Source organism: Festucalex cinctus, chromosome 15, assembly GCF_051991245.1.
Source record: "Festucalex cinctus isolate MCC-2025b chromosome 15, RoL_Fcin_1.0, whole genome shotgun sequence".
Taxonomy (NCBI): Eukaryota; Metazoa; Chordata; class Actinopteri; order Syngnathiformes; family Syngnathidae; genus Festucalex; species Festucalex cinctus.
The window spans coordinates 22,520,316-22,546,943 of NC_135425.1; the positions used below are offsets into that span (position 1 = coordinate 22,520,316).

The following is a 26,628-nucleotide window of genomic DNA, read 5'->3' on the forward strand; positions in this document are numbered from 1 at the left end:
CAGAGTACTGATGGGAAGCAAATGTAAGATACTGTATAATCAATACACAAGTCAATAAGTTATATCAAATTGGGAATTGCTTTGGCTTTTCAGTTTTAAAAATTAAAGTTTTAATTAAACACTTATTTTTTTTAACAATTTTGTGGCAATTAGCAATGTACCTATTATATCTATTTAATTTTATTTACCAATTACACATTTCATTTTTTTTTTACTATTTTGCAGTAATTAGCAATTTATTAAATTTTTTTTATCAAATACACATTTTCTTTATTTATTTATTTATTACAATTTTGCGGCAATTAGCAATGTGCCTTTTATATCAATTAAACTTTATTTACAAATGCAAATTTGTAACTATTTTAATTTATTTAACAAATACAAATTACATTTTTTTACAATTTTGCAGCAATTAGCTATGTACCTATTATATCTATTTAATTTTATATTTTATTGTCCAATTACACATTTCTTTTTTTTTTTTTTTTTTTTTTTCTTTTTTTACAATTTTGCGGTAATTAACAATGTAGTTAATTTTATTTACCAAAATACAAATTTTATTTATTTATATATTTAGTACAATTTCGCGGCAATTAGCAATGTGCCATTTATATCGATTCAAATTTATTTACAAATACAAATTTGTATCTGTTTGATTTTATTTACCAAATACAAATTTGAGGTTTTTTATTTTATTTTTTTTGTACAACTTTGCGGCAATTAGCAATGTACCTATTATATCTATTTTATTTTATTTTAAATTATTTAACAAATACAAATTTTATGTATTTATTTATTTGAAATTTTGCAGCAATCAGCAATATACATATCTATTTTATTTTATTTAACAAATACACATTTAATTTGACTTGAGATTGTACCACAGAAGGGGGAGGTAATTGTGCAGAGCAAATGCATGGAAAACAGTATACAAGTAAAAATACAAGTACTTGTTACATGAAACAGAGCGTCCAAAATAACCTTACATAATAAGCCACATGCTGCTTCCCCATGTCTAAAGACAATGTCTATTTTCTGAAGAAGTTGTTAACTGGTTCTGATATATTAATATCATTTTGAGATGACATGTAGCAACCCGGTAAATTTCCGTTGCACTTGGCATAGCTCATGTTACAGTTGAACTGTAAGCGGCTAATCTGATCAATTCCGGGTTCCCTTTAAATCCGGTGTCCTGAATACAGACCTGCACTTTTTTATTTTTTTTAAATTGAATTTTGTCCATGATAACATTGAATTGTCTTTCCCTGGACCAAGGGATAGAGTTTCAGTAAACAATGACAAACCAAGGGCGGCGGAGATGTGGTCGAGATGGTTCGCATCCTGTAATACAATCAAAACGTATCGTCCACGAATGTGTTTTCCTTGAATGTGTCCCCTGGCTGTCACGTGACCCGCTCCGTGGTTTGTCACGTATGCGTACACGTTGGTCACGTTTGTGCTGACGTGTCAACAAACACAAACGAGGCCAGACGCCACATTTGTAGACATTTTCGCCACAGGGAGTGATGCACAGAGAGAGTGGTTGGGGAGGAAAAAAAAAAAAAACGGGGGATGGGCACTGAAGAAGGGATTTTGGATGAAGATGACAGAACTGTGTGCGCATGTGCTGGTGTTTATGTGGCCAGCCGGTTTTTCAATCACTGCCCCCGGAGACGACCGGAACAAGAACGTACATGATGCCATAACATGCCCAAATACATTTATTTAATTATTTTACTTTATTTTCTTTTTGACAATCAGCATTGTATCGACGAAAGCTGTTAAATTTAAATAATACATTTTGTGGAAATCGAAGAGATTCTCCAACCAGTGTAACGAATTATCCAATTTCAATTCATTTCAATGGGGAAAGATGATTTGAGATACAACACAAAACATAAATAAATACTGGGGAACCATTTAGAATCGCACATTTCCTAATCAGATGTATACTTAAAAAAATTAAAATTAAAAAAAAAATTAGGACAAAATACGTGCATACGTGCTCTTAATATATTAAATTTTTCATAATACATTTCTCAATGCACGTATAAAAGATACGCTATCCTGAAGGAGGAACAACAAAATAACCACAAACTGTGATTTCCGCCCAAGTGCAAAGGGCTCCTTTGCATAAAAGATTATGTTATGTTTGGCTGGACATTTAATTCCAAATCTGCAAAAAAAATTTTTTATCATGACTCACATTCTAGTATAGAGCAGTATAAGACCTAGTGTAAAAGTAGAACTAAGCCATGTCAGCCATCTAGTGGTGAATGGTTATATTACAACTTAAAACTATAAAAAAAATACATAAAATAATATTAATAATAAATTAATACAAAATAATAATAAATTAAAACATTAAAAAAATATTTTTACTTTTTTTTTAATTAAAAATATAAGGCTACCTATTGAATGATTATCAGTGTTTATTTAAAAAAAATATTTGGCTTAGAAAAAAAATAATAAATAAAATATTGTGAGGGGGGCATGGGGGAGGGGCACTCAGAGTGTAGTCGTGGGCCACATGCCAGTTGCCCAACCCTTGGCTAGGTTGTAGATGAGCACAGTACACTCTACTGGACATGCTTCTATCCAAAGTAAATGGCTTAAAAGAACAATCGGGTTCCGAATATGAATGTATTGAAATAGTGTTGGACTTATGATGGCATTTGCATCTGCAGACCGTTCTAACTACTAGTAGCAAGGTCTTAAAGCATAAATCATCGAGAGCCACAGGATATGAAGTAACGCGCAGATCGGCAGCGAGAGAAAAATGGAATAAAAGCCAATTTCAGCCCAACGCCGCCAATCCACCTGGACTGTATTCTCATATTCCTCTGATATTAAATAATTCAACCGCATACACTCTCCAAGTGCACTAATCTCCATGTCTTTTGAGTGTGAATAATGAATGCAATAAAAACTCACACACTCATCCGACATGGAACGTGGCTGGCGAAGGTGGACGGGAGGAAAGTGGAGATGGAGGGAAATGAAGAGACAGTTGAGTGTTGGGGAAGTGGGGGCTGACAGCTGCGGGGGACGTTTGTCACGCCCGCAGCCGAATGCCTGATCGATGTTGTCATGAGGAAGTGAACAACCCCTCAGGGGACAAAAAAAAAAAAAAAAGTGTGAGGACATGAGACTGAGTGAGACACTTGCATCATCCAAATGGAGTTAAGGAATATTTTCTTCCTGTTATTGATTTTCTAACTCATGCCTAGAAGAAAAGACTGGTAGGCTAGTGTACAAAAGTATTGGGACATCTGGTCATGACGCCAAAAAAGTTAATATTATTATTATTATCATCACAGTTTCCATGTTTTCTGTGCCACTAATTATTTATTTATTTATTTACTTCTTAGTTTGTCTATATCGGCCTCGCATTTACATTGAGTGCGATTCCACTACCGTCCACAAGATGGAGGCACACTGGCGTGGTGTAAATCAGAAAGAAGAAGAACAAAACAGGAAGTATTTCAGCTAACTACTAACTAACTAGTCGTAGTTTTTGTTGAAAAATATTGACTGTCACCGTTGTTATCCTGTTTTTTTTTTTAGTCTATAGAAAGTAGGTTCATTTTATAATATACATCTTTGGTTATTATTATGATAAGTTTGTTAGTTTCGAAAAATTGTAAGCACATAGAGGGATTGGGGACACTGTTAAACTACAATATTTGTATTATCCACTGCTCTCTCGCTATACCGTGTGGCCCAGTTTTCCGTAAAAAGGATTAATACGAAATCTAGATTAATTTGCATTTATTCCAGGATTTATTGGAATAGCTTTCATATATATGGATTAAAATAGTCAGTCCTAGATTTGACCTTCACCACGACACCACATAGTTTCCTTCACTTATTTAGTTTTATTTCCCCTCTTGATATATATATTTTTTTAAACAGTAATTTTACAGTATCATGATTACCTTATTTTATATTACCAACTGACTTTTGAACAAGGATCTGTAGACTCTTTTTTTTGTTTTTTTTATAGCCGTATATTGATGTTTATTCTGTATCAGTGTGAGTCCTCTCAGTGACAACAACACTGCAATTTTCATGTAATTTTTAATTGTGGACATATAACTCGGGTGCCCTATTGTTCCGTTATTTCCTCTGCATGGTGCTGATTTCTCATGATGACATTTCATTGCATGCACCCCTCATTCATTCATTCATTCATTCATTCATTCACTTTCCAGCCACATCCTTCCACTTACTCAGCATCCAACCAGGCGCCGCCTGCAGACTTAAAGACTCAAAAGGGACTTGTCCCCCCCCTTTTTTTTTTTCTTCTTACCCCCACCTTCTCTCTCTCTCGCTCTCTCTCTCTCGTCCCTCACATCCAATGTGAGGCTGTGACTAAAGCGCCATCTCCCCGGCTGCTCGCTCATTGAGCGCGCTCACTGGCACCACCTCTGCACGTTTTCAGTCAGCTCTGAAAGGAAACGGCGCGCATTCCTCTATTCTCTTGACACAAATCCCCCCGACAGAGTTTATTTTTGATCATGCACAGGGGGTGAATAGATCGCCGAGCTCGTGCTTCGACCGACTGTGGATGAGCCGGAACCAAGCAGCCAAGCCGGACCTCCTCGGATGTTTTTTTTATTTTATTTTATTTTTCTCCTTGAGTTTTAATTTTGGGATGGAGGTGTTGAGTTTCGCTGTCACGCTGTCTCCTCCTCCATCACATATGCCGCTGATGCTGAGGGGGGTGTTTGCGTAGGAGGTTTTTATTTGCTCCATCAGCCTCCCCTGCTCATCTTTTCTCCCAAAACAACCGGAGCTCTAATTGTTTTGTTGTTTTTTTTGCATTTGGATTCAACAGTTTTGCATGAACGTAATGTGAGAGACTAATACCTTCTCTGCACAGTCCTTTTTGTCTGTTTACTTTTTTTTTTTTTTTTTTTTTTTTTTTTTTTTTTTTAAGTCCAGCTCTTTTTTTTTTTGACTTAATTCTTTTTCCTCCCCTTTCTTTTTCATCCTCGTCCTATTATTTCGTGACTGGGGTCGACCTGAAGTAAAGATCAGCACCTGGCATCCGATCAGCCACCGCTACCCTCGATGTGACCTGCTTTGATTCATCTTATCTCTGAAGGTAAGGCTGAATTCTCAAGACTTTCGCCTATTGGGGTTCGATTTATAACGAAGGCATCCTCAATGTGTTTGTTTCCTGCTTTATATCCCCCCCCAAAGTAAAGTTTGCAAGGCGGTGGCGCATCCGATTTCAGCACCGCGGACAGTGCCACTGCCTTCTGCTTTTTATCTCCCTGTACACTGTACTCAATTTAACGCATAATTGGTTATGGTCGATCGACACAGCACTGGGTGCAGTGCCGGTGTGCGTTGTTGGACATGGAGCCGAGCACAAAGGCGAGAAAGAGCGGGTTGGGAGGTGAGCGCAAGTTGCCACATGCTGACATAACAGCATGACTTGCCAGTCACTGCGACTGTAGACAACTGGTAGTCATACTCCGTTATTTTTTAGACATTGGCCAGCAACAAAAATAACATTGTTAAAATGGTCTGCGATGCTAATGATGGTCTGTTTTTTTTGGCTTTGAGCACAGATTTTAGGATGTTCATGTTGAAAACTTGTGAGTTCAACAAGGGGTTAGTTAGCCCAAAAGCGGACTAAACTGCTGGGCCAAAAACAACCCAATTTTGGTAGAAAAAAAATGGACCGACCCCCTACTTGTATCAATCTGATCAATTTTGTATTAAAACAACCCAATATTTGGGATGATTTAAATGGGAAAATGCTCAATGGACTGCTTTTTATGTCGCACTATCTACATTATATGGTGCCCAAAGCACTTTACAAAGGCTCACATTCACACACGAATACATACACCAGTGGTCCGCTGCTGTCATGTCCACTGAGAGCTAATTAGGGTTTAGTGTCTTGCTCAAAAACACATTAACACGGTCATAAAGGGCTGAGGGTCGAACCCCACAATCTTCAAGTGAGGAGATGACCACTCTACCACTGAGCCATGCCACCTGTTTTGTACGAAAAATAAAAAAGGTTGTTTTGTATAAAAAAAAAAAAAGATTGACCCAAGTATTGGTTCGGTCAAATTTTTGACCAAAAATTGGTTATTTTTGACCCAGTAGTTTTAAGAGTGTATGATTATGAGAGCAAAAACACTTTTCCATACTTTCTGTAGTGTTTGTTTTGTATAAATGTGTACAGTAACTTTTTTTTTTTGTTTTGTTTAAAGGTAGCATTGAAATAAATCCTAATCCTAATTTTAACCCCAGAAATTGCTCAAAAAGATGCTTTTCCCCATTCACTGAGTAGCTGGCACATAATCCTTCTGTTTTTATCAAGTGTGTGGCGTCCATTTTGATCATTTTGATTTAATTGACCAAATATGGTTGTGAGACTTCCAGGTTTGGGGTATAACAAAAACGATTTTTTTTTATTTTTTTTATTTGAAAGACGCGAGTGTACCGAACCGAACTGAATCACATCATTCCACTTTGAAATATATGGATATGTGTTGATAGTTTTTTATTGGAGTGCTAAATGGCATTGACAAGTTCATTCAAATATTTGTAAAAAAAAAAAAAAAAAGTCATTGCATCATACCGTCTCAAACTGAGCCGTATCATATCGAGTCGAAATGTCACGTCACAGAGTCAAACCGAATCGACTTGTTCCACTTAGAACTCGAATCGTCCATTTTTCATGCATTTATACACCCAATTGAACCAAGAAGCAAATTTTGATGAGATCAATGTTTATATAAGCGTTGATAATATTGTCCCTCCACATTTCTCAAATGGCCCCATTGTACAATGTAGTGATGTTAAATAGTAATTAATATAACAATACTATTGTGTTTAAGTCATGGCTACTCCCTGATCATATAGTTTCTCTATTATGAATACAGTTACAACAAGGAATAATATTCTAGGAAATAATTTCCCGTTTTTTTTTTTTTTTACCTTTTTTGTAATCTCAAACAGTCTACCCACTCTACTCTTTGTGCCTTTTAAGAGGGCCTCCAGCGATGGGCGAAAAGGCGGGGCTTGGGTTCCCATGGCGACGTGCACCAGTGACCCTCCGAATAACCTTGGCCCCCTGGGAGATCAGTCACACACACACACACACACACACACACACAGACACTGAACTCCCTCAGAGCATGACTGTGTGTTTTTTTTGTTTTTTTTTTTACTGCTGATGTTTCAGCACAAGACCCTCGGCCATTAGAGAGCTGGAGTACAGATGTGGACATGAAGGGATGAGGAGGAGGAGGAGGAGGAGGATTGGAGATAACTAAAGAGTTTGATGAAAAAACATGAGGAAAGGTGCAGCGAGAGGAGGAGGAGGAGGAGGAGGAGGAGGAGAGGGCATATAAAATATGGAAGAAGGAGGTGACGGGGGGGCTTCAACAGTGGTATAAAAGCGGAGAGGTAAATGCAATTACATGTCCACTTGAGTGCTCACACAGCAGCCTTAATTACCTTTAAAACGCACCACAGGGGGCGAGCATCACTGCAGATCCGCCGCGGATCGCATGAAGAAGGGGGAAGGATGTGATCATGTTAAAACAGTCGCCACCCTGCTACCCCACTCAATATCCTCCCCCGCCCCTCACTGGGCTCCACCCAGCCTTGCTCTCTAATGGAGAGTCCTCACACGCCAGCCGATGGTCAGCTGACCTCATCCCACTGAGTGATTGGGGGGGGGGGGGGGGGGGGGGGGGTTAACAGGAAGTAGTGGGAGAGAAGCATTACAATTAGAGCTACAGTGAACATGCAGTACAGATTTTGAAGTGGTCTTTTCTATGGGGCATATTCTGTTGCACGCCCCGACGCAGTCACCGAAAGTCGACTAGATTTTAGACTACCTAAAACTAGGTCTAACTCGTGGCGCAGGTGTTGTAAAAGATGGGGTAAATTCCAGAAAAAAAAAAGAAAAAATTGTGTGTGTGTATATATATATATATATATATATATATATATTGTATATGTATAGCTAAAAAAAAAAAGAGAGAGAAAAACAATCTGAGAATATGCAAATCCATGGATGCCAAACCGTCAGTATGCAGCAGTCGCCTGTACTTTTAAGTTGCAATATCGCTGTTCACCACTAGATGGCAGACATGGCTTAGTTGTGCCTTATACTGCCCTATATTCCAAGAGCAAGACTAACCTTTTTTTTTTTTTTTTTTTTTTGTGGATTTGGAATGATATGCAGGACAAACATCTACATAATCTGTCCATTTGGACTCGTTTGAAGTCATTTTATTGCTGACAATAAGTAGGCCATAAGTGTGTCATTTTGCTCATTGAGAAACATCAACCCGATCATTTTGCTGCGCGCAGCCAAATACATTTTTGGATATGCGTCTCATTATTTCAGCTTGAACTGTCCATATCATATTTTCCTTGCTTGACGTACTTCAAGTGAGAAACAGGTTCGAACTTTTCGTGCAAAAGCGCCCACTCGAGCAACAAAAAGGCGATGGTAAGTCAACCCAGTCGCCATAGTAACACAAGCCCTCTTAAGGTTTTTTTTTCCCATCTACTTTTTCTTCAGCTGAACTGTATATATTTGTCAAGGATATCTTCTCATCCTTCCCAAGGTTTTATGGCCGTGTGTGTTTGTCCAAGTTATCTTAGCAAGTATTATTTTGATGCTGTATTATTTCATGCAACATAATACACAGCCATGTTAGCTACAGCATTTAGTAGCATAAAGTGCCCGATTATGAAAGCGCTGATGGAAGAAATGAGACACCTGTGCACATCTGGCCAGCCGCAGAGTGTGAAAGCAATGTGAGAGCGCTGTGTTCCGACTCTGAAAGGAAACCAGTCCATCAAACAACCTACCACACTCTTTAATTATTCAGCATAATTTTCAGTCACCAGGTTTTGAACATTTGCAGCCTTTTGTTTGGGCAAATGTAATACCGAGCACTGGGTTGCATTTTTAAGCAGCATTATTGTGCAGAAAGAAGCAGAAGCTATTATTTTTCTTTATTTTTTTCAAACTCCGTTCCATTGCCAGATTTTGGTGAGTCACCATGTTCTATAGTGGGAGCACTGAGGAAGACAATGTGGGTTGCTGGCAATTTTCAGCCATGTTCTACCATATATGGTCGCTGTCACGGCTACAGAAGTTTGACATTCTTAACTGTCATACAAGTTATGAAGATTAGATAATTGTGGGAATTCTAACCTTTATTATTATTGTGGGAATGCTGAAAATGTATCATTTCGAATTTTCATACAATTTGTCGTTCGTTATCATTCATTCAACACATATTTAATGCATTCAATTCAATGTTCAATGACACATTCACTGGCATTCGGCGAGACGTCCCTCAATGACATTTCACGACACTTCAACGATGACAGCAAATCTTCTAGCTCAGAGACGACTGAAGCAGACCTGTGACTGGTAAACAGGAGGCAAGGGTTCAAATCCCACCATTGGCTTGTTGCATTTCAACTTTTGATTAATGATTTATCTACTATTGATCATTTGTAATTTTCTCACAATTTATCGTTCATTTTCATTCGATTAACATGTTATATTTATTGCATTCAATTTAATGTTCACATTACTATTATTAGTAATTACTAGCTACTAGTAATACTACTACAGCCACTATTACTTACTAGTTACTTACTTTGTAATTTTCACATAAGTTATCCTTCAATTTACTTCATGAGCATTCAGCTATTAGCGTTCAGCTTTCAGCATTCCCACGCAATTTCTTAGAAATTGCACTGATTCTAGTTACTTGTTATAAAACACTGTCTTTGATAGCAAATGTCCATGTACAGTATATAGCATCTAGCTAATTCACTGTGCTATATAAACAAAGTTGAGTTGGGTTGATATGGAAATGGGAAAGCATGGTTGTGGAGTGGTGAAAATTGTGTTAAAAGTTAACCACTGTAAAAAAAAAAAAAAACACTCACTGGCTTAACTTTGCACTTTGAAAGAAGTTGTAAAGTCAAAATGAAAACACTGTAACAGAACCGTGGCTAAGCTATGTTGTGCTTCGTGACCGCTGCGCAAGCTAGCATTATTGCGTTCCGGTCACAACTTGAAACCTCGTATGTCCGGACCATCCCAAAGGAGTGAAATTTGTAGTCATATTTCCAGTAGTATGTTCACGGTAATATTATTCTGGCATTGATTCAAAAACAAGTACAAACAGAAAAACACTTTATTGAGTTGGCTACTGTCATCTCCCAGCTACCAAATTCAACTCGCATTTCCTTTTTTGTCTGAAAGACAACTACATTCCAACTTGCGAGACTTTGACTCACAAGTTGTGTCGTCTCTCCATCTGCGCATCACAGGCATTGTCTTTCGCGGCTCCGTCGCTGTTTCAAGTCACGTTGAAACAGAAGACTCGCAGCGCTTTCCGCATCAACCGAGGAAAAAGGAGGCAGAGGGGAAGGAAGAGGCTAAACTGGCAGGAAACCACCTGCTTAATGTGTCTGCGTTCGTCACGCTTTTCCCGGCAGGAGGTCGTAACTGCGCTCGCTCTATCACAACAAATCGTGTCCCCTGTCAGCACAATTTCTCACGGGCACATTTCACTGACATTGAACTTATGAGCAGTCCTGTTATGGAATATGTCAACAATGCACATGTATTGCAATGCATAGCATGAATCTAACAAAAATAATAATAATAATTTGTCATATTAATACGGTAACAAAACGCACAGATTAAGACGAGCCTCGACTCTGTCACTCTATTCTGTACTCTTTGCACTGCAGTGTAGGCAGCATGTACAGATGACAGAATGTAATTACAGGCAATTATTTTCCTATGACTGGAAGGTAAAAGGTCATTTGTTTCTGAGAGGTTGCCAATTTGTGCTTTGCATTTCTTTTTCTTTCTTTTTTTTTAACCACCACTCATACCAGGAAAGTGTTCTGCTGCAGATACTTTGTGCATTTATGGGATGTGAGAAGTAAGAATTAGCAAAACTAACTATTTCTTGATGAATATGTTGCTCCAATATGTGATTGTTGATTAATCGCAACTTGAAGTAGTTTAGGTGAAATGTAATGCACTACTTGACCAGCAGAGGAGCTGTTAGTTCACTCTCACCTAGTTTGCTGTCTGAAGAAGTCGGAGTAAAATGATATCAGCCATTTTAAACACATTCACTACCATTGACGTGTTTACATTTTTTCAACGGGGCTAGATGATGCTCCACTGTAAATGTCAAACTTGGAAACAACGTTATTGATGCATAACCACCAGATGACATCATTCATTGCCCCATTTATCAAATTAATCGACAACTACTTTAATAATCAAATAATCGTTCGGAGACATCTTTTTAATTTACAAATTGTCCATATCATCTGATTTCAGCACATCTGATTTTTTATTTTTTGATAAATAAGACTGATTATCATCTGTGTTTAATCAAGATAAGACATTTGCAAACATCTGTTTTTGCTTTGAAAAACAATGACTGAACAAATACGGGGTATCAAATGACCACCAATGGCTGGTTAATAAACATTAATCAGGATGCAAAATGCTTTTGTAATACACTTCAATGCAAAATTTAAATGAATCAGATTAGTCGAGTAAAAGATTCTAAAAATATTTAATCGTTACAGAACTAACAATTATTGAACATAATATCGCGTGGGTACTGAGAATTTTAAACTTTTCTAAAATGGCTGGAAGTGAATGAGTTAACGGAGCAAGCAAGTGCATAATTGGATTGTTGTAGTAATTTCATGTCCTGCATATTGCATACACACGTGACGTGTGTATTGTAAGTTTGGTTCCTGGTGAGGAAACGAATTTCTTTGTGCTGAAAAAAAAGTTTGGGAAACTTGAGCTTGTAACTGTCCTATTTTTTGCAGTCAAAGATGGAAACAAACCACACTGCACAGCCAGAAATGTGTGGCTCATAAATTCACTGCATGTTTTCACTCTGCGACGGAGTGTGCATTGAAACGTGGCTCTGTCGGAGTGAATATCAAGCTTATGCGGACATGGAAGTCTCTTGATGAAACGTCAAATATGGGCCTGTATTGACGTAACTCCATGTATGTTTTGCCTCTGGTTCCCAAGTTGGCATTTTTTTGTGCCTTTGTTTTCCCTCCACCTCCATTTAGTGCAGACTTGTGACATTGATGTCATTCCATGGTGTCTGTCTGGTGATCGTAAGGCACGCACTCTACGAGTGATTAGAATTCATCTAAATATCTGACAGCGTTAGATATCAGTTGCATCTCGTCTTTGCCCCGCAAACCATCTTTGGATCTTTGCTCCCGTCTTCCTGTGAGATGTACGAGCGCCGTTTTTCAGCCCGCCGTCGTGAATCTTTCACCTGCGGTGGCCCAAATCGTACATTTCAGCACGGGCTTCAAAGGGAACGTTAATCTTGGATGTTTATGACTTTGACAGGATTGACTTTTAGGCTGTTGTACTGTGGAACCTTGGTCCACAGATTTATGTCATTCTGGGACTCTTGGTTAAATCAAAGCAATTTTTTTTACCCGTTAAAATTACAGTCCAGTTATATTTATCTTGTATTTATGGGTTTAGTTGAAAATAAATTAATCCTCTATTGTCTTTTTAATCTGAACTCTTTTGCTCCCCAAAACGTATAAATATGTTCTATTTTAAATGTTTTAAGTGTCCCAAAGACGTATTTATACGTTTTTTTGGTTTGTTTGTTTTATGCTAGAGCACACAGAAGGCTTTGATGCAGCCTCTCAACTGCAGAGAATTGTTGAAGAAATGGTTTATTACAAATTCTAAATAGATTTGTAAATAATGAAGAAACTTAGCTAAACGGAAACAGGTAGAATACACTTTTTTTTTTCCTGATGAAAGAAGAGACTTTAATCTTTCTTTTGGTTGGTTCCATGTTTTTATAGCAATAGAACATAATGTTCTGTGGGCCTTGCAAAATCAGACAAAATCCAGTAAAACAGCCGGGAGTGAAGGGGATTGCTTCTGTGAAAATGGCGGGGAGTGAATGAGTTAATATTTGTTGTTGTTGTTTTCCTGACGCCAGTGTTATGCAGTACACAAAATAGTCAAGTAGGGCAGCCAGCGATGATGTTGGAGCATTTTTCTTCACTTGTGGTCATGACGCCACAGGGTGACTGCAGAACTGCAATGAGACATGTGAAATGTGACACCGGGCCAAGGCTGAATCAGGTGACGCTGCAGTCGTGCGGACGGGACATCGCATTGTGTCACGGCTCAAAGGTGTCCGATTGTCCGCCTGGGCCAAACATCCGGCGCATGGCGACCATGCGGATGATTCTGGGTTTTTTTTCGTTCCATGATTGACTTCATGTTTTATATAAATCAGTCATTTCGTTCTGCTATTCGCACAGCATAGTGGCCATTGAATATGCTAATTTTCATCGGGCTGTTCAGGCTTTCCATATGGGGGCAATCCCTATAGACTGAGCGCTATGAACTTTACCAAGCATTCATTGCCATGACAACCGGGAGTGGAGTCTGAGCATTGGACTAGAGTCCAGAGCAGTTTTACAAACCAAATGACTTTTTGGGGGGGATGATCTGCTGTAATGGATTTTTTTTTTTACTGTGAAAACCTTATTAATATATTTTTAGTGATTAAGCCACTCCTGGTTGAAGTACACTGTAACGGAAATTAATCCATTTCCGGTTCTGGTTCTGTTTAGCGAGTACAGTGTTCCCTTGTTTTCCGCTGGGATTAGGTTCCAAAAAATACCCGCAATAAATGAAATCTTCGAAGTAGTTAGCTTTATGTTTTACAACTCTTATAAATGTTTTAAGGCTCTAAAATCCCCGACCGCACAATTTATACACTTTTCTCATTGAGGCATTTACATGTTCTCACATTTCTCTCTTGTTCAAACATTGACAATGTTCAAACCTTCGTAAATTTTATAAAATGGGTATATTACTGTAAAAAAAATAATGCAAAATTGCACTTAAAAAAAATCTGCGATACAGCGAGACCGCGAAAAGTGAACCGCGTTATAGTGAGGGAAGACTGTAGTGTCCTACTCTGGACTTTTTTGTGACACTTGACATATTTCCCACCTTTTAACGAAAACGCTCGCCGAAAATAAGGCTCTCCACATTCAATCAATCAATCAAACTTTATTTATATAGCACCTTTCATACATTCAAATGCAACTGCAAAGTGCTGAACAATTAAAACATCCATAATACCATAAAAATAAAAAGCCATCCCTCCCCCCCATATCCCCATGATCCATAGACACACACGCAAACCACAACATGGCGGGGCACAGAAGAACCCTGTGAGGAAAGGCAACCAGGAGGAGTTCATCCACACTGAGAGGGATGACTGCCAACCACCACAGGGAGGAATGCCATATTAAGTTAATATTTGTTGTTGTTGTTGTTGTTGTCATGGGATGTTTGCCCTCCGGGAGGCGCAACAGGGGCTAAGCGGTGACGTCAGCTGGAAGGGTCTATAGGTGACGTGAGCCCAGCAAGCTTTTTTGGGTGCATCTCTATGAATTGGAAAATAAAAAAAATAAAAAAATTCTCAGTTTCGTTATTCAACGTGTATTGATGAGGCACAAAATGCAAATTTTGCCTCGCAAACTGCGATGTGAAACCGCTTATTCAATTTTAATCAATTTAGTTACATTCTCTTGAAACGTCATTGATTCAATAGCCACTTTGCTTTTGATTAATTAGTCAAAATGGTACCAACTATTTTTCAGTTAAATACGTTGCACTGTGGTGAACGTGTCATGTTGCTAAATTCAGTTTTCCGAACTAGGAAGTAGCTTGATTAGTAAGACTGAATGAATTAATAATGATGATGATGATGATGAATAATCAAGAACAAAAAGCTTGTTGATGGACACTTTCTTTGTAGAAATAGATTGCATTTTTTTTCAAAGATGTCACAAAGCGGCGGAAGTTATTCACAAAACGCCCCACCGAACACACACACACACACACACACACTTGCGCGTGCATGCGCGCGTATGCGTGTTGACAGCCTAAACTTGTAACAGTGCCAGTCTCATTGTTCACCACCTCGCAAGTGTTCCCGCCCCGCTCGGGCTGAGAGCCTGTCGGCGGCCATTATTTCCAGCAAGACCTCCGCTGTGATCTCTGCCATGTTCCATCAAAGTGTGGCGCTTTATTCCCGTGTTGTTGTCTGAGCGCGTTAGCGGCGACCGAGGATTTGCCGCTAACTTCCGTGTCGCCGTGGCGGACCAACACCAGCCAAAGCGGCGCTATTACGCACCGCGGCGTGTGTATGCAAGTGTGTTTTATGCGCGCGTTTGAATAATTAACACGGCGGTATAACACTCTGATCAGGTTAAGGAGGTCTCAAGAGACACGCACGTTGCTAGCTTACTGTGCACAATGACTAATTGTCATATGCGTGTTGACAGTTTCAATGTGCTATGTGTATGTTGGTTAAGAAATTGTGTGTGTTTGTGTGCGCCAATTAGAGGAGGGTGAAAGGTTAAAGACTAGCAACCACTGCTCAAGAGGAACAGCTGAATACCGCCACACAATAGGGACTGTGCAGACTAGCCAACTAGTATGGTTAGAGCTTGACATCGACTAGTTGCTAATCGTGTTTTTGACTTGAGAGGGCAGCGTAGCCTCTAGCAACATATGAGTGCGATGAATGAAATCTATCTGTTCCTCTCGAGAAACACATCCAAGCAACCCCTACAATATGTGCACACACATATGAGCTCATTATTATTCTCGAGCAAACTGTTTACGTTTAAATGATAAAATGAGTTCAGGGCACGTTGAACATTCATTTCTGAAGTTGTCATACTTGTAGCCATTAGCATAATGGTTAGCATTATTAGTGTTTGCTGCAAATGTCCTCATCTTACTATGGTTGTGTGATGAATTTTATTTCCGAAGTTGTCATACTAGATAGTAGGGGTGTTAAAAAAAAATCGATTCGCGATATATCGCGATACTACATCGCGCGATTCTCGAATCGATTCAATAATTGGCAGAATCGATTTTTTTTTTTTTTTTTTTAGGATTCGCACCTTGAGCATGGAAGAATGTTATATGAACGGAACATTAAGCCTTAATATTTTATTTTAATGCTGTTCAAACATGAAACAGATTACAACCTCTATAAGACTGAAATTTCAGATAAATAAATCATAAATTTTCATATAAATCTTACACTCTACAAGCTTACTGATTAGAATTTTCTAAATTTGAATGAAAAAAATCGCAACAATCGACTTATAAATTCGTATCGGGATTAATCGGTATCGAATCGAATCGTGACCTGTGAATCGTGATACGAATCGAATCATCAGGTACTAGGCAATTCACACCCCTACTAGATAGAATACTCATTAACGTGGTGGATAGCATGGTTAGCATATTGCATGGAGCTCAAAATCATCAATATTGAATGTGTTGGGTTTTTTTTTTTAAACTTATCCCAGCAATGTTAACTATTTGCTACACTATATAATCATGATATAAAATGAGTTTGGAGCAAGTGGAACATTTAATCTAAAGTTTTTAAGTTTTACAAGAATATCCATTAGCGTGATGGCTAGCATTATTAGCATATTGCAGTGACTTGTTTGATTTCATGTTCATTTTTTTAAAGTGTTCTCATAAATTCAACACAGCCAGAAATGGTAGCTACATGTTTTAAATTATTAAATAAAAAGCATAGATTAGGTGAATTTCTAATGTTGTCATACTGCTATCACGGTCGATAGCAGGGTTAGCCTTTGTCATGAGCCCATTTGTAAATATGACTAAAGACTTGTTCAAGGTTGTAGGACAAAGTGAATATCGCTCAAACTGTTGTATCTACGTCCTACATAATTATGATAAAAATCATTTTGAGTTGGAGTGGTCCCTACTCCTTAGCATTGTGGCTAGCATGATTAGCGGATTTGCGGGTTTGTTTTACTACATGCACCAGTTGCGTGCTGCTTGCTGATAATAAGTTGAAAATATTGATTTGCTGAATCCTTAGTAATCAGTGTCTTAAGTTGTTTGTTGGCAGTTTCATATTTGTGTTTGTGTTTTTTCCAACATACTGTGCAAAAAAAAAAAAAAAGCAATACTCTTTACTGATGTAAGGGTGAGTAAATGTTTCACACCCGCTGCAATGTAAATCTTCCACAAAATGTCTGTGCTCTTTGCTGTTTCCTCATATTGATCTGGTTGGCCCGCAGATTGGATTAGAATCCAGCTGTATTACAGCCTGGGGGCAGCTGCTGCGTCGTGTTAGTGGACTGGATGCATTGCTTTTGTTGCCTGAGCCATCTTATAGAACAGTATGAGGGGAATATACAGTACATTGAAGGGCAGTAAAATCAATGCAAATTCTGTATGTTGAGATAAGTACCATACTGTACATTATGTTGATGATATGAAGTGGATATAAAACTCATTTTCTTGCAATGAATGTGGCCTATAACCAGTACAGCTCAATTCCCCCAAAATGAATCTTTTAAAGAAGGGAAGTAAAAAAAAACAACAACAACAGGGATAATGTGGTTGCACAAATGTGCACACCCTCTTATAACTCTCATCACATTCAGACCCATTTTTGGGGGGAGTGAGCACACACCTGCCACTATTCAAAGCATCTCTGATTAACCCCAAATAAAGTCTAGTATGGTTTTCTTCTCACAAACATGAGACTAGAAATGCAGTTATTGTCCGATGAAACCAAGGTTGAATTTTGTGGCCTTATACAACTTTATTTGGCATTTTAAATGGTGGCAAATCTGTGCTGACTTCCCTTAAACATGAGTTTGAATTGCCTTTTTTTTTTTTTATTCCGAACACAGGCATATCCATAGTTTTTAGAGGATGTTCACTGTTCACTGTTTATTTTTTTCTTTTTGTGTCGTCGTCATGTTCACAATATTTAAAAGGAACGCATCTGTTAAAAAAAAAAAAAAAAGTCAGGTTGATTTCCATTTGTGCAGTTCTAGCACCCTCTAGTGGCTAGTTTATTAGTGCAATTTAATTTTCATTAGGGATGTTTTGGCCTTCTATGTTTAAAATCTATGCTAATTGTCAGATGAAGGGGAACCTAATTTGCTTGTGAAGCAATCAATGTGTGCTTGCATTAGCACAATATTGTGCTTTTTTTGGGGCAATATTGTGATCTTATTTAAATATCGCCAACCCACTCACAATATTGTGATAATTATCGTATTGTGACCTTCATATCGTGATGTTTGGATATCGTTGCATCCCTATTTTTTTTGTCCCCTATCATAAAGGTTTTTTTGATCAATTTAATTGGGATGTACAAGTTATAGGCTACATTCATGTTGGAAAAAGTTTTGAATGATTTATCGTCATCTTATTTTAGAAATTACAATAACACTCAAGGTGGGTTTTCAAATGTGTTACTATTGGTATGGGATAAGAGTGTATGCAAAATTTAATAAAGGGTTAAAATCACCCCAAATAACAGGTAAAGTATTTTAAAGAAACTAACTAATTTTCATGAAGCTGACAATTTTTGTCCTCAGGGACAAATAAGTGAGCATATTTAAAGTTGAATTGCCGAGTTGGTAAAAATAATGTGTCCTGTTTATTTATTGACGTCTTCTTTTCATGACATAATCGCACTCTTTTTTTTCCCTTTTGTCAGCATCCCGACGCTACATTTTATCCCGCTATCCTGTTTCACTTCCTCCCGGCACCTTCAATCCCGCTTGTCTTCATTTCATATGCTCTCATCATATTTGTCTCTCATCCTGACCTTCATCTCTCTCGCTCTCTCCTTCACTTTCTTGTTTTTGTTTTTTCCCAATGTGCTGGGTTTTTTTTTTTCAGCATTTCATCTTGATTGCTTGTAATCAAGCATTCTCAAACAACTTTTATTTTTCCTCCCCGTCCGAAACGCTTTCAAGTCTGAGTTGACAGAGTGAGCAGCTCTTGCTAGATGATTCTATTACATTTATTTGTAACAGCTGGATAATTCAATAAGCGGTGCTGAGATGACACGCTGGTGCAATCTACTTGATGGTGCCTCTCCATTGTGAGCCTTCTGCGCTCTTGTTTATATGTCGTCCTGCTCTTCAACTCGTTTTTTTTTTTTCTTCCTCCTCTTTGCTCCGTGCAGGCAGTTGATGGAGAGCCATTCGAATGACAGCCGGGACAGTGGTCATCACCGGTGGAATTCTTGCTACGGTCATATTACTCCTTATCATCGCAGTACTGTGCTACTGCAGACTGCAGGTGAGCGGACATGCGGAGCATCCAGCGCGTTAGTTGCATTTTAAAAAGCGACAGATCCAAACTTTGGCGACATTTTCCATTCGACAGGGACAAACACAATGTGGACTCGCACAGCCAACTGATCACAAATTACAACGGTGTAATAAAAATGTTAATTTAAGCCTGGAACAACATCTGATATGGCCTTTGTCAACCTGCTCCTTGTCAAAGAATGGTTTTTAATTAAAGTCAAAGTCAAACCCAAGCCCCGAGGTATAATTAGGAACCGGACCCAAGATTGTCTTCAAAAATATGTTGCACAATACCTCGTAGTTTGAATGTCAAATGACTTTTACATTTTATGATTACCAGATTAGTTTTTTTTCACACTTCAGCAAAGTCGAAATGCAACACAGTGTATGGCGTCGCAACCAGGGACGCGTTCTGCCGTTGCACAAAAATACAATACGGTACAAAGAAACGTATACTCTTCATATTTGTGCTTTGCTCTGCCCTCGTGATTCGCACAGTAGGGCTGACAAGTGCATAACAGCTAGCTAGGAGTGAGCGAGCAACCGGTTTTTCAGTATCTGTAGCAGAAAGATGGCAATGAAACATGTCAGCCTCCTGTAAGGCACGGCACAACCTTTGTAATATACAGTAAAGTGATTTACTAGAGCTAGCTAGCTAGCTAGCTAGATCTAGTAAAGATAGATAGATAGATAGATAGATAGATAGATAGTGGCGCTAAATAATACCCACTGCCCGTTAGATGATTTTTTTTGTTTAAGAGGTCAGAGGCCGAAGGTCCATGTTACAATCAGAAATGGGAAATTCAGGTCCAGAAAGTAAAAACCCTGCCAAAGTTTGGCTTTAGCCACAGGTGCTTTTCTCCAAAACTGGCAGGTAAACAAGGCCGGGTGAGTAGAAGCACCTGTGGCTCCAGCCAAAATGTGGCAGGGTTTTTACTTTCTCGAACAATATTTCCCATCTCTGGTTACAATATTCTACATATCAAAACAATAAATCGATAGATTTTGTGACAAATGTCATTGCCATGGACAGCTTTTAACTCATTCAGTGCCATTGACGGATATAGACGTCAAAAATTAATTTTAACTGGGCTGGCAGTGAATGGGTTAAACATACATTTTTTTTAACTGCAAGTACTGGCAGTGAATGAGTTTTAATGATGTACAGCACAAGATGGCCGATTCCTTTTCTCATTTCTGCCTATCACAAAATCGACCAAATGCTTCAATGCCAAAACAAGACCCCAATTTTAGTAAGAAAATACCAGTTACAGAAATACTTGGCATTGGTTATTGATCACTAGCGACTCATTGCAGCCATCTTTAAAACAAAAAAAAAAAAAAACAATCAGCTGCTACAAATGTTGAAGTCAAATTTTCATTATTTTATAGTAAACCTAAGTACAGGAAAAAAATTATTTTTAAGATGCATCTAGAGAGGACTGTGAGAAACGCGTCCAAATGCTGTTTGGCCGAAAGTAATGGCAGCCGGACATCACTGAGACGGACGGGCCAAAGATATATTACATTATAAAGACATTATAAATGGAGCTGGACACGGTGACCCTCTAGAATGGAAAATTAACTTGTGCTTGCCAGATTGTTTGAGGAGAGTGCGGACCAAAACTCATATCTGCACTCACCAAAGCGTGTTTGCATAGTTTTCATTTCACGCCAGCCTCGCAAAGAAAGGAACATGCGCTGCGACTTACATCAGCCATTCTGCCTCAGTGGCTCTCCCGTCTGAGCCTGCGGTAAATCATTCATGAGACTTTTTTTTTTTTTTTTGGCCAAATTCCCCTGTCACTTGTCGTCGTACATCAGTCTCATTTCCCAGCGAGTAAGTTCTCTCTTCTTAACAGTGTCTGATTTCATACGAGACAAACCTGAGATTGCTATATCACACTGGTGTGGTGTAGTTTGAGCACAAAAAAACAAAACAAAACAAAACTGTGAGAGTGGTTTCTTAATTACACACAAAAAAAATGACACAAACTTGCACATGATTTCCACTGCAAGCGAGGGCAGCATTGATTGAATGTAAATGATATTATCCTCTGTATTTAGGGCATATTATGATTGTTTTAATTGCCAGACAAGTCCATGTGATCTCTTTATTGCGGTTTGATATTAGCTGGCGGGATGCCCGGGATTCATCTGCAAGCTAAATTTTGTGAGTCACAAATAGCAGCCATAAATTGTTTTGCATAGGTACAATTGCATTTGAGCAGCTAGAACTCGCAACTGTGTGAATGCTGTGAGCTGCTGTCTCTGAACTGGATATAAAAGATGGAATAAATTTAGGATAAGAACCCTTGTTATAGATTTATAGGGAAAAGAAATGTATTTGCTAACTTATAGCACAAGGAACCATTTGGTAACTTTTTAGGGAAAATTTGGTGAGGCTGCAGGACAAGGAACCTTATTCAGTAAGTTTAGTGCATGGGTATCAAACTCAAGGCCTGGGGGCCCGATCTGGCCCGCCAAATCATTTCAAGTGGCCCGCAAAAGCAATCAGAATCAAGAATAATGTTATGTTGCAAGCAATTTTTTTTGTTTGTTATAAAACCCCCTTTTACAGTGACAATTTTCCTTGACTTCGGATTTGAAAATGAGTTATCCATCAATATGTTGTGTACGTGTAATAATATGATGAGGCGATTAAACATTCACAGTCATAAGGGAAACAATATCTTCAATGTGGCCTGGGGTTTGACACATCCGGTTTAGAGGGTAAGAAATCATATTTGACCGCATTTGACAGTTTTATATAGCAGGATCAGAAGCTCTATTTTGGTAATTTTGTCAGGCAAGGAACTACACGGTAAATTTTGTAGAGTACACAAGGGTCTGTTTGGTCCTACTCTAAACAAGAGTAAAATTTACACTTGGAAGTGAGTAAAATATTAGTAAATTTTACTCTTAGTGAGTACGACGGAATTTGCCTATCCCATGAAAAAAAAACGAGTAAAGGTTTTTCACTCAGAACTTCTAAGTAAATTTTGCAAGGAGAGATTTTGACTAAATTTTATTAGGTACTTTAAAAAAAAAAAAAAAAAGTCACTCAAGGGTTGTGGAACAAACCCACAACTTCAGGTTGGGAGATAGCCAATCTACTCCCTACTGTGTGTTTGTATATCGCTCATGTCAGATGTAATTTTTGTTCACTTCAAGACCCAAAATTTACGTTTTTGGTCTCCTCTTGGATATAAGCAAACAGTAGGAGTGGCATAGCTCAGGTGGTAGACTGGCCGTCTCCCAAGCTGAAGTTTGTTTGTGAGTTCGTTCCTCAGCCCTTGTGTAACTTTTTTTTGTTTTTTTTAAAATAAACTAGTAAAACGTATTAAAAAAAAAATCCTTCTAAAATTTACTTAGAATTTCTGAGTGAAAAAATTTACTAGGTTTTTGTCATGGTATAGGCCAATTCTCTCGTACACAGTAAAAATACTTTGAGTTAAATTTATTCTGAATATTTTACAAGTGTATGTGACCAAATAGACTCTTTAGAAAAAAAGGTACTCAACAAAATTTACTGTGCATATTTAGCAACTTTATAGACGACAAGACTTATAAATGACTTTAGAGGACACGGAAACTTTTTTTTTTTTGCTAAACATGGATAAGGAATCACATATGGCAAATTTATACAGTAAGGAAGGAAGCTATGTTTTTGATCACTTTGCCAGACAAGGAACCATATTTGGTAACGTTATAGGGCCATGGACCAAAAATGGTAACATGAGCAAGAAATTGTAATTAATAATCTTACAGGGATCATGTTTGATGACTTTACTTTTGGTCTATTTCCACTCAAACTTATTTGCCAAATCTTAATTTTAATGTGATGCTTATAGTGTTTGTTACTTAAAGGGATAGTTGACTCATGCAAATGGCTCAATGAGTCAAGTATCCCTTTAATTTCTTTTTGTATCCTTTTGAACACTCAGTTCCTTCTCTTTCCTGGATGTACCTTGAATATTTTCATTCTTTGACTTGTCTCCTCCTCCCGTCTCCAGTATTACTGCTGTAAGAAGGAGGAGTCCGAGTCGGAGGAGGAGGAGCCGGACTTCGCCGTCACGTCGCGCCTGCCGCCGGTCCACTCCAACCACAACATTGTGGCGGCCACGGCCGCCGCCTCCTCCATCCCCAATGGCCCCGCCCTCTTCCCCACCCCGCCGCTGGCCCGCAAACTGACGCGCTCGCAGACCTTCTGCCCGTCGTGCACCCACTACGAGCTGCCCTTCTACCTGCAGCCGCCCGCCCCCCCGCCGGTCCACCACCAAGCCGACGGCCTGAGGAACGGCGGCGAGCGGGTCAGCTACCGCAGCATGCCGCCGCCGCCGTTGCCGCCGCCGCCGCCGCAGCAGCCAGACATGGAACTGCCCGTGCCCGTCAACATTTCCAACTACCGTAAGCCGCACTTGGCCCGCTCGGTCACCATGAGGGACATGTTCACTCGCAGCTGTAGCATCAGCACTGATGTTTAGCTGTCCTCCCAAGATGGCTGTCTTCGTTGTGACCCCTTATAGTCCGACTTGGTTTCATCTGATGTGGACACTCAACTGGCTCTCAGGACTCACTTTGCTACGTTCAGGTCGAGGAACTCGCTCACACCCGGAACACAACACTGACTTTCGCTGTTGAAGTATTACGTTTGTTATATAACTTCTTGGCTTGATAACGCTTTTGTAAAAGATTACAAAATGTAATTTCTATAGTCAGGCCCCGCTTCTCCGGGATGACATCACGGTCAGGGATTTTCTCTCTGCCATAGCTGCTACAAAAACAAAATATGATTAGGAGCTTGTGTTTCCCTGCCATGGAAGGATCTGTCTGCTCCTCCATGCACAGATTATGGAGATTATGGAACCTAATTCAGCGCCTGTGGGACGGGGGTGCCTTGTTTTTTTTTTGCAGATAGATTTCACTTTGGCTGTGATGTGGAAATGACATAAAGGGCTCGCAGAAGATAGAAATCCTCTATTTATTTTCCCCCAGAATATTTTGTGTGCTTCGTAGATGGATGTCCACAGCGGTAGTGTGAATCTGTCAGTTATATGCTCACATGACTGTGAATGTATAACTATCTTGCTAATCCTTCAACACGTTCTCGCAAGAATTTAGTAGGAAATGGTGCAAAGGGGCTGCACGAAAACAAAAAAAATTCATTCAAAAGTGTATTGTTAAATGCGTTTTTGACATAAAAATGATCATTTGCCACAATTTCACAGGTGTAAGGTAATAAAATGTATGCATTTTGTAGCTCTTTATAGGACATGGAACCAGAATTGGACTACATAGGGCAAGGGTCTTTCCTGTATTTGGCAACTGCATATAGTAAGGAACCATTATTTCGTAAAGTGTCAGGACATGGAACCATATTTGGTAATTATGTAGGAAAAGGGTCTGTTTGGTGACATTCTAAGGACCAGGGACCGTATTTTTAGACTTCATAGGGAAAGGAACCATATTTGGCAACTTTGTAAAAGTATGGAACCACATTTGGTAACCTTATACAGAAATGATCTGTATTGGTGGCGTTGAAGTGTAAGGAACCACATTTGGTCAGTTTGTAGGGCAGGGAACCTTATTTTGTGGCTTTTCAGAGTAAGGAACTATATTTGGTAACGTTACAGAGAAAATGAGTCAACTTATGTGACTTTTTGGAAACTACATTTGGTAATTTGCAGGGCAACTAATCATATTTGGTAACTTTATAGGGCGAAGAACCATATATGGATGCACAAGATCATATTCACAAAACTTATAGCGCAAGGAACCATATTTGGTTACGTTAAAATCCCATTTACTAACTTTATAGAGAGTAGAACTGTAACTGCAATAACCCATATTTGCTAACAAGAGGCAAACAAACCTTGTTTACTTTATAGGCAATATATATAAGTATATTGCTCACACCTTTAAAAAAAAAAAAAAAGTCAGCAAAGTTCAGTATAATTTATCACGGCTATTCAAACTAAAAAGTAATCAAGAAGAAAAAAAGGACAGCTCATGAACAAAAAGCATTTATAGTATGCTTTGACTGATCGTGTTGAATTATTTAGAAAATGTTACTGAAGACAAAAGGCATTTCTTTTGTATGAAATCCTACTAAATTCTCATGGGAACGTAGCCATGTATATTATTTTTTTTTTCTTTTATGTCACCCATGTGCTAATCTGCAGCAATAATGCTGAATATGTTTTATTTAAAGGATGACAGCATGAACTGCTTTCTGTCATAACACAATTATGGACTATTCCTTAAAAAAAAAAAAAAAACAGAGAGAGAGAGAGAGACTCCAATCTCCTTTTGCTGAAGCTTCGTGGACTCTTCTAGCCTTTGTTTTTTCTGTTGACTTTGATTTGTTGATCCACGCTGAAGGTTAAGCAAGCTTTGAAGGAACTTCTCTACATATTCAACAGACCACTTTCTCTCCACTCCTAAAACGCATCAAGGAAAAGTGGGTATTCCTACTCCACTTGACCGTCCTTGCTGGAAGGCTGCCGCTCGGACAAAAGAAGCAGCGGCTTTTGAATTTGGATGGTCTTAATGAATGGAATTCATGACGGCTTAATTACAAGAGGAAGTGAAAGCGGACGTGACTACACTGGACACCCTTCCCTCTTCAAGTGGATGCTATTGCGCATCCTCATTTTTTCTCTCTCGCTCTCAATTTATCCTTAATACAGGGCAAGCTCATTTATTTTTCCAACGGATCAAACATGGAGTGATTGATGTGCTTACACACACACACACACACACACACACACAATGCTATGCTTTCCTTGTTAATGAAGCGACGAGACGGTTGCACAGGGAACCTGGTGCCATAACGAAGGTTACGAACTCTATTCTTGTTACTATTATCCCCGTTATTACAGACATGTATTCAAATGCAGTGTTGCTTTGACGTCAGAAGTATTTGAATTACTCTCTTCATTTCATGAACCAGCTGTTTTGTTTTCCAAAACGTACAAGACACGTTTATGTCCTTGTTTTTAATGGATAACAGACACAATGTTGATTAATAAAATGGTGTTAAAACATATTTGATGTCTTTGCGCCCATGATAATCAGAGGTGGCAAATCCAGTTCTGGAAAGTAAAAACCCTGCCAACAGTTTGTCTTTAGCCCCAGGTGGTAGCTAGCGAGCTCCCTAGCTAGCTACCCGGGTGCACCGTTACCTGCTAGGGAGCTCGCTAGCTAGCTAGCACAAGGGGCTAAAGCCAAACAGTGGTGGGGTTTTTACTTTCTGGACCTTTTTTTTTGCCACCTGTGATGATAATTATTACAAAAGTCTTGATTCATTTTGCTTAAAAAAAACTAAAAATAAATCATTCTAAGGTTTCTATTTTGGTAGAGTGGCGCGTATGCACT

At 38.8% G+C, this 26,628-nt stretch overlaps 1 protein-coding gene across 3 annotated transcripts in view; it reads left to right on the forward strand.

The window, feature by feature from the left end:
- LOC144002535 (protein FAM163B-like) overlaps window positions 1–26,299 on the forward strand; it is a 28,074-nt gene extending 1,775 nt beyond the window's left edge. The window contains exons 1-4 of one of the 3 annotated variants that reach the window (XM_077497846.1): window positions 4,354–4,857; window positions 5,034–5,110; window positions 19,122–19,237; window positions 23,265–26,299. In XM_077497846.1, the coding sequence (XP_077353972.1) occupies window positions 19,145–19,237; window positions 23,265–23,735 (564 nt within the window). In that variant the 5' untranslated portion in view covers window positions 4,354–4,857; window positions 5,034–5,110; window positions 19,122–19,144 and the 3' untranslated portion in view covers window positions 23,736–26,299. Of the gene's footprint in view, window positions 1–4,353; window positions 4,858–5,033; window positions 5,111–19,121; window positions 19,238–23,264 lie in introns of those variants that run through there. The other 2 variants (XM_077497847.1, XM_077497848.1) reach the window with 2 other exon arrangements.
- The last annotated feature ends 329 nt before the right edge of the window (window positions 26,300–26,628 follow it).